The sequence below is a fragment of the Rhinopithecus roxellana genome, chromosome 6, assembly GCF_007565055.1.
Source record: "Rhinopithecus roxellana isolate Shanxi Qingling chromosome 6, ASM756505v1, whole genome shotgun sequence".
Lineage (NCBI taxonomy): Eukaryota > Metazoa > Chordata > Mammalia > Primates > Cercopithecidae > Rhinopithecus > Rhinopithecus roxellana.
In genome coordinates, this window is record NC_044554.1 from 135,502,105 (window position 1) to 135,513,370 (window position 11,266).

An 11,266-nucleotide genomic window follows, 5' to 3' on the forward strand; every position below is an offset into this window, starting at 1 on the left:
TAATCCAGTCTGTCACAGATGGACATTTGGGTTGATTCCAAGTCTTTGCTATTGTGAATAGTGCCGCAATAAACATACGTGTACATGTGTCTTTGTAGTAGACTAATTTATAATCCTTTGGGTATATACCCAGTAGTGGGATGGCTGGGTCATATGGTACATCTAGTTCTAGATCCTTGAGGAATTGCCATACTCTTTTCCATAATGGTTGAACTAGTTTACAATCCCCAACAGTGTAAAAGTGTTCCTATTTCTCCACATCCTCTCCAACACCTGTTGTTTCCTGACTTCTTAATGATTGCCATTCTAACTGGTGTGAGATGGTATCTCATTGTGGTTTTGATTTGCATTTCTCTGATGGCCAGTGATGATGAGCATTTTTTCATGTGTCTGTTGGCTGTATGAATATCTTCTTTTGAGAAATGTCTGTTCATATCCTTTCCCCACTTTTTGATGGGGTTGTTTGTTTTTTTCTCGTATATTTGTTTGAGTTCTTTGTAGATTCTGGATATTAGCCCTTTGTCAGATGAGTAGGTTGCAAAAATTTTCTCCCATTCTGTAGGTTGCCTGTTCACTCTGATGGTAGTTTCTTTTGCTGTGCAAAAGCTCTTTAGTTTAATTAGATCCCATCAAATGGTGACTTTCAAATACCAAGTGCATTTCAGTGTTGGTAGTACTGTGTAATGTCATTTTAGTCAGCAAGATGGCCTTCCATTCTTGTGATAAGTGTAGAAGTCTCATTTTAGGATCCTAGCTGCTTTGTCATGTCATTTGACCTCCTAGTACTTGGAGGGGTGATGTGTGTGGGCCTGGGATTGTCTGAGTGATCAGTTTTTCCCTAAACTGAAGGAGGTGACAATTCGAATGGCCATGGTTCATCCTTGGAGCTCTTGTTTACTGTCTCTCTCTTTAGAGCCCTGCGCTGGGTTACGCCTCAGATGCTGTGTGTCCCTGTTAATGAAGACATCCCAGAAGTGTCTGATATGGTGGTGAAGGCGATCACAGGTCAGTGAAACCAAGAGCCTTTTTAATGGGATGTTTTCCCCTTAAGGTTAACATTTTGCTGTAATATTAGTCTATACATTTGTAAAATGCAGATTGTCGAAGGTACATTGGAATGTAGTAAAAGCGATTTGTGAGATTGTTAGTTTTATGAATTTGATGGCATTCAGAAAAGCAGGTTAACTATTTTCCCCCTTTATTTTCAGGGATTATGGTCTCGTTTCTTGGACATTGAACTCAACTAAGGTCAAAATACAGAATAAATATTTTTTTCTCTTTTTTGTGCTTTTTTTATGTAGTTTTTATTCAGCTGACTGTTCCCATGATAGAACAAATTTCTTAAGATTCAGTTGCATTTATATATTCAAAATAATTTTGGAGAGAGGAAGGGAACTGGTAAGGCAAGGTAATCCCCACGCTGGAATAACATATTAAAATGATGCCTCTGACTGGTTGTTAATTAGAGAAGCGCTGTGAGTTATTTTTCTGGTTTGATCGTTAAATAAATGAAGTGCCCCAGGCTGATGTGGCGCTGCCGTTCTAGACAGGTCCAGCCTCCTTATAAGGTTTGTTTGTCATTCATGGGAATGACCCAGCAAGACTGCAACACAAACGTTTCAATTTAAAAAAAAAATCTTAATGAAGGGATGTTCAACTTTGGCCAGTGTCTCCTTTATTAGAAAGAGGACTTAGAAAGTCTTGTTCATGTAGACATTGTTAATGAAATTCTACTGGAAAGGAAGTGGGTCAGTTGATTAGTAGTGTTGGAGGCTGGCCATCGAGTAGGCTCCTTTTGTTATAGGAACCAGAGACTCACTCAAGCTACAGGAAGAGATGGAGGTTTGCTGAGGGTATTATCAGGATTATAAAGGAGGCGAAGTCTCTCAGGGACCCTACCCCCAAGGTTCCTCCAGGGAGTGGGCTATCTTACTGCCTTTACAACGGCAAGAAGGTCTGCTCCAGGCATTCTCTGCTGATGTGATTCTTCCACTTTCTCGGGTTCTGCTTCTCTTTGTGTATCTTTACATGTCAACTCCTGTTATTAAGTAAATTACTGGTTTCTGTAATTTCCTGTGCAAGTGGAGGTAGAATCCAAGTGGCCCAGGTCAATACTATTGTGTTTTTTTCTTGCAAGCTTTTCTGCTAAGCTATGGCATAGGTCATGACTACTCTGCCTCCTGCACCTTTTGCTCCGGGAACCTCATAAGAGGTTGAAGGTGGAGGCCTTCTTTAATTTTTTTTTTTTTTTTTTTTTTTTGAGACGGAGTCTCGCTCTGTCGCCCAGGCTGGAGTGCAGTGGCCGGATCTCAGCTCACTGCAAGCTCCGCGCCCCCGGGTTCACGCCATTCTCCTGCCTCAGCCTCCCGAGTAGCTTGGACTACAGGCGCCACCACCACGCCCAGCTAGTTTTTTTGTACTTTTTAGTAGAGACGGGGTTTCACCGTGTTAGCCAGGATGGTCTCGATCTTCTGACCTCGTGATCCGCCCATCTCGGCCTCCCAAAGTGCTGGGATTACAGGCTTGAGCCACCGCGCCTGGCCAATTTTTTTTTTTTTTTTGAGACGGAGTCTCGCTCTGTCGCCCAGGCTGGAGTGCAGTGGCTGGATCTCAGCTCACTGCAAGCTCCGCCTCCTGGGTTTACACCATTCTCCTGCCTCAGCCTCCCGAGTAGCTGGGACTACAGGCGCCCACCACCTCGCCCAGCTAGTTTTTTGTATTTTTTTTTTTTTTAGTAGAGACGGGGTTTCACCGTGTTAGCCAGGATGGTCTCAATCTCCTGACCTCGTGATCCGCCCGTCTTGGCCTCCCAAAGTGCTGGGATTACAGGCTTGAGCCACCGCGCCCGGCCAGGTGGAGGCCTTCTAAAAGCCTGAATATGGACCTGGGACTTGTGTTTTTTCTGACTCTTACTAGAAAGTTCAAGATCAGCTGGTTTACATTTAGAGTGTTCCATGGGAGTTTTGTCCAAGCCAACGTAGCCTTTATGGCCTGTTGCTAACAGGGAAGCCTCCAGGCTTCCTGGCCTCTTTCCCCCATGTAGGGCATGGTTCACTGGGGCATCAGCTGGTAGCGAGTGTTTGTGTGACGCATGAGTGGTGAAAGTAGAGGTGGGTGGCCTGAGGGATCAGGGAAGTGTATCTGTGTTCCCCGAATAGTGGGACTCGATAGGAGAGGCTGCCCATCAAGTTACGCAGTGTGGGTCACATTCTTCTAGGGCAGGAGGCTCATGTTCTGGGCTGACAAGTAATAAACACGAGGTCTGTTGAAGAGAACTGCATAAAATTTTGAGAGTCTTCAAGGCCTCTGCCCTGAGGTCGAACACTCTTCAGGACTTCTGAAAGGAAGGGTGTGTCACCCCAGGAAGGGGACCAGAGAGTCCATCATCAGCTCCTCTTAGCTCCAAGAGTTTAGGACAAGGAGAGTGTCAGGGCCTGTGGCTGATGGTGGAAGTTTCCCTTTCTCTCTCTCTTTTGCTCTTTTAATTTTTAATTTTTGTGTATACATAATAGATGTATAGATTTATGAGTTCCATGAGCTATTTTGATCCAGGCAGGTAATGAGTGGTAATTGCCTTAGGGGAAATGGGGTCCATCCTCTGAAGCATTTAGTTTTTGTGTTACAGACAATCCAGTTATTTTCTCTTAATTAATTTTTAATGTACAATTAAATTACTTTTGATTATAGTTCCCCTGTCGTGCTAGCAAATACTAGATCTTATTCATTCTTTCTGACTTTTCTGGTTATCTGGTTACCCCTTGGCCATCCCCACTATCCCCCATGCCCCGCACTACCCTTCCTAGCCTCTGGTAACCATCCTTCTGGTAAAACATCCTTCAATTGTTTTAAGTTTTTAGCTCCCGCCAATGAGTGAGAACATGCAATGGTTGTCTTTCTGTGCCTGGTTTATTTCACTTCATAATATCCTCCCGGAGTTTCATCCATGTTGTTGCAAATGACTGGATCCCATTCTTTGATATGGCTGAAAAGTACTCCACTGTGTGTGTGTGCCACATTTTCTTTATCCATTCATCTGCTGACAGACACCCTTTCCCATTTGGCTTCGCCTGCGTGACTTCTGTGTGGCTATGGGGGCAGTGGTTCTTAGCCAGGCACCAGTGGTCCCCTGAAGACATTGGATAACATCTGGAGACTTTATTTATTTATTAATTTATTTATTTTTGAGACAGGATCTCTTTGTCGCCCAGGCTGGAGTGCAGTGGCATGATCGTGGCTCACTGCAGCCTTGACCTCACAGGCTCAAGCGATCCTCCCTCCTCAGCCTCCCGAGTAGCTGGGACCACAGGCACATGCCTGGGTACAGGCAGAATCGCTTGTACCCAGGAGGCAGAGGTTGCAGTGAGCAGAGATCATGCCACTGCACTCTAGCCTGGGCAACAAAGAGTGAAACTCGGTCTCAAAAAAAAAAAAAAAAAAAAAAAAAGGAGTGTGGGCTTTACAGTCAGGTAGACATGGTTTCAAATTCCCACCCTGCTCCCTACTGTCTGTATGATCTTAGGCAAATCATTTAACCTCTCTGAACCTCAACCCCCTCATCCATAAAAAGGATAATATTAATAAGAGTATCCATTGCATAATCTGAGGATTAGAGAAATGTGCTTGTAGGGCACACTGTGTAGTACCTGGCTCTTGGTTCTGTTTTCTGTGAGTATAAGATCATATTTAGTAAGTCATGTATACACTAAGTTAACTGCTGGAAAGGGGGTTAGTGAGGATTCCTTCATAACTTTAGAGATAAAACATGATTTTCCTATTGCTTCTTTTTTGTGATTCTTTTCTCATGGGAAATACTGTCTTTTCTGCTTTGTAGATATCATTGAAATGGATTCCAAGCGTGTGCCTCGAGACAAGTTGGCCTGCATCACCAAGTGCAGCAAGCACATCTTCAATGCCATCAAGATCACCAAGAACGAGCCGGCGTCAGCGGATGACTTCCTCCCCACCCTCATCTACATCGTTTTGAAGGGCAACCCCCCACGCCTTCAGTCTAATATCCAGTATATCACACGCTTCTGCAATCCAAGCCGACTGATGACTGGAGAGGATGGCTATTATTTCACCAATCTGGTGAGTAAGTGAGTTCTTGGTGTTGTAGAGAAGGACTAGGAAGGTGGTGGTTTTGGGGGTGTGACAGGTGACTCAGGCCTGTGACAGGTGAATGCTCCTGTTTGAGAAGGCAGCATGGCTGAGGAAGCTCACTTTGCATCAGGGAGCACAAGGACCAGGCCATACAGACACTCTGCCTCCCAGCACTTGATCAGAGCTTGTGTTTGTCCTATGAAAACAGATGACATGCGTTGGGCATCACTCCCCATGGTCCTGGGTAGAAGAGTCCTTCACTTGGCTGGGCCTTTTCAACCATGAATAAGACAAATTATATTTGAGTTAATAAGGCTGAATATTTCCCTCATTGATTCATTCATTCATTCTACTACAGAGTCTCACTCTGTCACCGAGGCTGGAGTTCTGTGGTATAATCATAGCTCATTGCAGCCTTGACCTCCTGGGCTCAAGCAGTCCTCTCACCTCAGCCTGCTGTGTAGCCGATACCACAGGCATGCACCATCACACCGGGCCAAATTTTTCTTTTTTTTTTTCTTTCTTTTTTTTTTTTTTTAGAGATGGGGTCTCGCTATGTTGCCCAGGCTGGTCTCATACTGCTGAATTCAAGCAATCCTCCCACCTCGACCTCCCTAAGAGTTGGAACTGCAGGCATGAGCCGCCACTCCTGACCTGAATTCTTCCTTTTTCTTCCTACTAAACTCTGCTTATTTGCTTTCGAGGGAATGTACTGTGAAGCTAATGAATTTGGAGCCTTGGGGCAGCTTATGGACTTGGTTTTTTGTGTTGAGAGCCTGGGAACTAAGAGGTGGGGAGGGGAAGCCAGGATGCATAGGGGGCATTTCCGATAAATTGCCAAAAAATGTCTCAAAACAGATACTTGAATCCCTGAGACTCTAAAAATATGTCATGATTTATTTCTAGATTCTAAGTATATATTCACATTTATACCTACTTTTGTATTTGTCAGTTTTTTTCCTTTTCCTGTAAGTAGATTCCAAAAATTGTATAAGCCTCAGGTTCCTTCAAACCTGGACCTTGCCCCATCACTCATCACCCTCCACCATTGTGTTCAGCTACGTGTTACTCTAGTCACCAGCATCTCGGGAGTGTGATTTGCAGGTGGAGGGACTTGGGAATGCTCTTGATCAGATGCTTTCACCTTTATTCACACAGTTTTCCATCCTCCCAGGCACATGGTGGTTTAATCCGTAGTATTAAAAAAGTTTAAGTGGCCCATATAGAATGAGATTAGAAGTACTCATATATCTTTTTTTTTCTAATTTTTATTTTTTGAGATGGAATCTCACTGTGTCAACCCAGGCTGGAATGCAGTGGTGTGATCTCAGCTCACTGCAACCCCCTTCTCCTGGGTTCAAGCGATTCTCATGCCCCAGCCTCCCAAGTAGCTGGGATTACAGATGTGTGTCACCATGCCCGGCTAATGTTTGTATTTTTAGTAAAGACGGGGTTTCACCTTGTTAGCCAGGCTGGTCTCGAACTCCTGGCCTCAAGCAGTCCACCCACCTCCGTCTCCCAAAGTGCTGGGATTACAGGCATGAGCCACCGCACCTGGCCTCATATTTCTTAATATAAATGAAACATACACTTGCCTGCGAGGGAAGAGGCTTTTGGATTCAGCTCTTTATCCAGAGTGGGTCAGACAACCTGGAAGTCCCTGAGAAGTGTGGACATGGCGGGTAGTGAGAGAAGTGAAGGAGGACCAGGACACATTCAAGCGTAGCCACAGTCACTGACAATAGAGGTGGCTGGCTCACACATACTCAGCAGCTTCTAGGGCCCTTGGCCTGCAGCCTTAAGTACATTTGTGCCTTCCCTCTTCATCCTCTTCTAACCTGACTCAGAGTCTGTCTCCTGCACCCACTGCTCCAATGAAACTGCTCTGGCAAAAGTAAAAAGTTTCCAGCTGACAAACCCCGCGGGCACTCGCAGCCTTCATCTTCCTTCGCTTCTCATAGCACTCTCCATGAGTCCTTTGTTCTGCCACTTGTGTTGTTCCTTGGCTTCCACAATCCCACTACTTCCTTGTCTCTTTGTAAAGTCTGTGTCTTCTACTTCCACCTTGAATTGTGTCATTCCCTGGGACTCCATCGTCTCTGCATCTCTTCCTGCACCATCTCCTCTGTCAAAGAGCTGTCACTCACCTGTGCAGTGATGACCCACAGCTCTGTGTCACCTGTCTTGACTTCACACTTGTATCGCACCTCAAATATAATTTGTTCAGAGCTACGTCCCCTTCAGATGTTTGTTTCTCTTCCAGTATTTTTTATTTCTGTTAGTGGCCATGCCATGTCTCCATTCACCGAAGTGAGGAGTTAGAATTACCTCCTCTCTCCAGTCACAGGGGCCACAGCAGCTCCACACACACCATGAGCCAGATGGGCATGCGCTTCCATTCTCCTCGGATGAATCACGTTTTTCTTTTTCTTTATTCCTTTTTTCTAGAAATGAGGTTTCCACCCCAACTGTTTCCCAGGCTGGTCTCGAACTCCAGGTCTCAGGCCTCCCAAAGTGCTGGGATTATAAGCATGAGCCAACACACCCGGCTCAGATGTCTGTTGAATTGGGCATTTGCAGTGGCATTTCTGTACTAGTAATTGCTACCGTGTATTCATTGCTCACTGCAGCCTCTTGGAAGCCCATGATGTGTGTTATGTTGTTAATTCTCACAATAAATCTGGATGGTATTTTCCCTCATTTACAGGTACAGAAACCTCAGAGAGCTTAAGTAACTTTCCCAGGGTCACTCACTGTTGTTGTTAAGTGAAAGAGGTGACAGTCAACTCAGGTTCTGTCGCTTCAGAGCTGTTTATTTTTTTCTCCTGAGACAGAGTCTTGCTCTGTCATCCAGTCTGGAGTGCAGTGGCATGATTTCGGCTCACTGCAACCTCCGCCTCCCAGGTTCAAGCGATTCTCCTGCCTTAGCCTCCCAGGTAGCTGGGATGACAGGCACCATAACTGTACCCAGCTAATTTTTGTATTTTTAGTAAAGATGGGGTTTCACCATATTGGCCAGGCTGGTCTCAAACTCCTGACCTCATGATCCACCCGTCCCAGCCTCCCAAAGTGTTGGGATTACAGGCTTGAGCCACCGGGCTCGGCCTGGAGCTGTTCTTTTAACCACTTGGTGTTAAAATATTTATTTGAGGATCAGAGGTCCGTATGCCACACCAGTGTCTTGAGGAACCACACCCACTCGGGGACTGTATCCTGGGTGGGGATAGCAGGTCTGGGAAGACTCAGACAGAATGGCTTCATGGTGCACATGGGGAGGCTGTACCCAGACATTGGCCCCAGAGCTCCTGGGAGTGTACAGGAAGCATGACCAGGGATAGGAGTAGGTAATTTTTGAGGCTGAATTACACGGAAGTTCATGAGTTTGTTTTGTTTACTTTTGCTTCTATTTTAAATTCTCTGTGATCAAAAGACTTTTACAAATGGATTTGAGTATGCATAGCTTTCCTAATATGACTGTATTAATGTCCTCTTCCTGTAGTGCTGTGCCGTGGCTTTCATTGAGAAGTTAGATGCCCAGTCTTTGAATTTAAGTCAGGAGGATTTTGATCGCTACATGTCTGGCCAGACCTCTCCCAGGAAGCAAGAAGCTGAGAGTTGGTCTCCTGATGCTTGCTTAGGCGTCAAGCAAATGTATAAGAACTTGGATCTCCTGTCTCAGTTGAATGAACGACAAGAAAGGATCATGAATGAAGCCAAGAAACTGGAAAAAGACCTCATAGATTGGACAGATGGAATTACAAGAGAAGTTCAAGACATTGTTGAGAAATACCCGCTGGAAATTAAGCCTCCGAATCAACCGTTAGCAGCTATTGACTCTGAAAACATTGAAAATGATAAACTTCCTCCACCACTGCAACCTCAGGTTTATGCAGGATGATCACAGTTTACATGGAGAGTATTTATTTGAGCCTAAATTGTAGGTAGCCCTTACTACACTCAACTGATTGGGATCTAGAATGTAACTAAATTGCTTATAAATGTCAGAGCATTTTTAAAGGTACAGTATATGGGAATTGTTTTGTTCTGTTTTTCCTAGCAGGGGAAGCTTAGTTAATAATAAAATACTATTTATTTGACTTACTGATACAGATTCATTTAAGGCTTGTGTGCAAATTTTGTCTCAAATCTTTTTTCCCTCCATGATTTTCCTATGTGCTTCCTCTGGGATTCACTGTGGTTTGGTAAATAATTGCCTTTTAAAGGATAAAACAAATGAATGCTACAAAGTGTATGTCCACAGTTCGAAATAATTTTATAATTGTAAAGATAGAAATTATATTGATAAGTAAATATGTAAAATTGTAAATATGTAAAAAAAAAAGAATGGTGTCTGCTGTGCATGGCATTTTATATGTTAATTTTTTAGTTTAAAATGAAGTATATTGAATGTTTGCCTTTAGCACCATTTTATTTGGTTTGTCCTACTGAAATGACTCGAGAAGTGTTTAGACAAATTCCCCTTAAGATGTGCACTCCATCTTTAAGAACGTGTTAGCCCTAACTTTGAGGTTCTATATAGTCAGAGACTATGACACCACTAAGGTTCAGAATAAATTTTAGGCCACATAAAATTGCTGTTTAATGTAGTCAATGGAAGACTTTAAACCATGCTTCTAGCTTATTTTTCCCTCATTCATTCAGCAAATCTCTGTTGGGTTCTTCAGTGAGAAGGAGCAGGCACTGGGCCTGGAATGGAAGGCAGGAATGAACTGGCCTCCCATGGTGAGAGTTGATGGGGTCCCTCAGGTGTGAGATGCAGGGGGCGCCTTGCAGCCTCCATAATGTACGTTTGACTCTCCAACAGTCCAGACACATTTTCTGAACCTCTTTCAGCACATTTCAGCCTCGGGACTGTTCACATTGGTGGCCTGAGAGGTGTTTGCCGTGGGGCCACCCCGTGCCTGGTAGAATGTTCAGCAACATTCCTGCCATCCATACCCACTAGACGCCAGTAGCACCCCCCAGAGCTGTGAACAGTTCTCTCCAGACATAGTCAGATGCCTCCTGGGGCCATATCACCCTCCATTAAGAACCACTGATCTCTTTTACAAACCAGGAGTTATCCTCCTGGTGGTTAATATGGTGTAACCAAAGAATCTTGCACTCAATGCACAGTATGATGTTAACTAAATGAGTAAAATATTTAGGAGGCTCAACAGCTACCTGCATTGTAGAACCTTTTCTTATCTCAGAGGAACCTTCCATAACCTAAATATACCATTGATGATTCTTCTTCCATTCAGTGACTTCCTTAGATTATGCAGCTATACTTGTGAAATAGTGCATGAGGTCCCAGGGCACTGTTCTGGAACAGCGTCACTTCACACAGGCAGCGGAGAAAGGTTCCGTTGCTTTTCCAGTATCTTCCTAAGGATGGAGCCCAAAATTGCAGAGCAGTAATTTTGGAATAACACCGGGGTGGGTATAAAACTTCTTATTAAATTTACATGTAAGAGCTGGGCGCGGTGGCTCAAGCCTGTAATCCCAGCACTTTGGGAGGCCAAGACCATCCTGGCTAACACAGTGAAATCCCATCTCTACTAAAAATACAAAAAACCAGCCGGGTGAGGTGGCGGGCGCCTGTAGTCCCAGCTACTCGGGAGGCTGAGGCAGGAGAATGATATAAACCCGGGAGGCGGAGCTTGCAGTGAGCTGAGATAGCGCCACTGCACTCCAGCCTGGGCGACAGAGTGAGACTCCGTCTCATCCGTCTCAAAAAAAAAATTTACATGTAAGGTCTATCAAGCTTGACACATCTGTGTCATCACGCACTGAAGACAGGAAGCAGTTCACTCAGCTGGTTCCCAGGCTCGCACAGAAGGTGATGAGTTACTATCAAATGCCAGTGAGAATCTTCATATAGAATAACCTGGGCCCAAGTGATTTCAGTAAAAAACTTCCCTTTCTTTGGTTTAATTTTCTATGTGCTTTTAGGTGCGAATCCAGATATGTGGTCTTAATTCCCCCTGGAAATACACAGTTCTTTTAGTTACTGTACACTCTGTTTGTTCAATAAACTGCATATCAACTTCCCTCAAAAGCTGACTTTTTTGGGTCTCTTACATACCATAAAGTAGGTCATTGAATTGATTTTTTTTGGAAGTATCTCATATTGGTTAAATTCTTCTGGTATGGACTCTTGCCT

General features: G+C 44.3%; 1 protein-coding gene across 3 annotated transcripts in view; it reads left to right on the forward strand.

Moving 5' to 3' along the window:
• Positions 1-10,359, forward strand: part of RABGEF1 (RAB guanine nucleotide exchange factor 1) — a 47,646-nt gene extending 37,287 nt beyond the window's left edge. For all 3 annotated transcript variants that reach the window (XM_030932882.1, XM_030932883.1, XM_030932884.1), the window contains 3 exons: positions 914-1,005; positions 4,832-5,088; positions 8,600-10,359. In XM_030932882.1, the coding sequence (XP_030788742.1) occupies positions 914-1,005; positions 4,832-5,088; positions 8,600-8,998 (748 nt within the window). In that variant the 3' untranslated portion in view covers positions 8,999-10,359. The remainder of the gene's footprint in view (positions 1-913; positions 1,006-4,831; positions 5,089-8,599) is intronic.
• Positions 10,360-11,266: the final 907 nt, after the last annotated feature.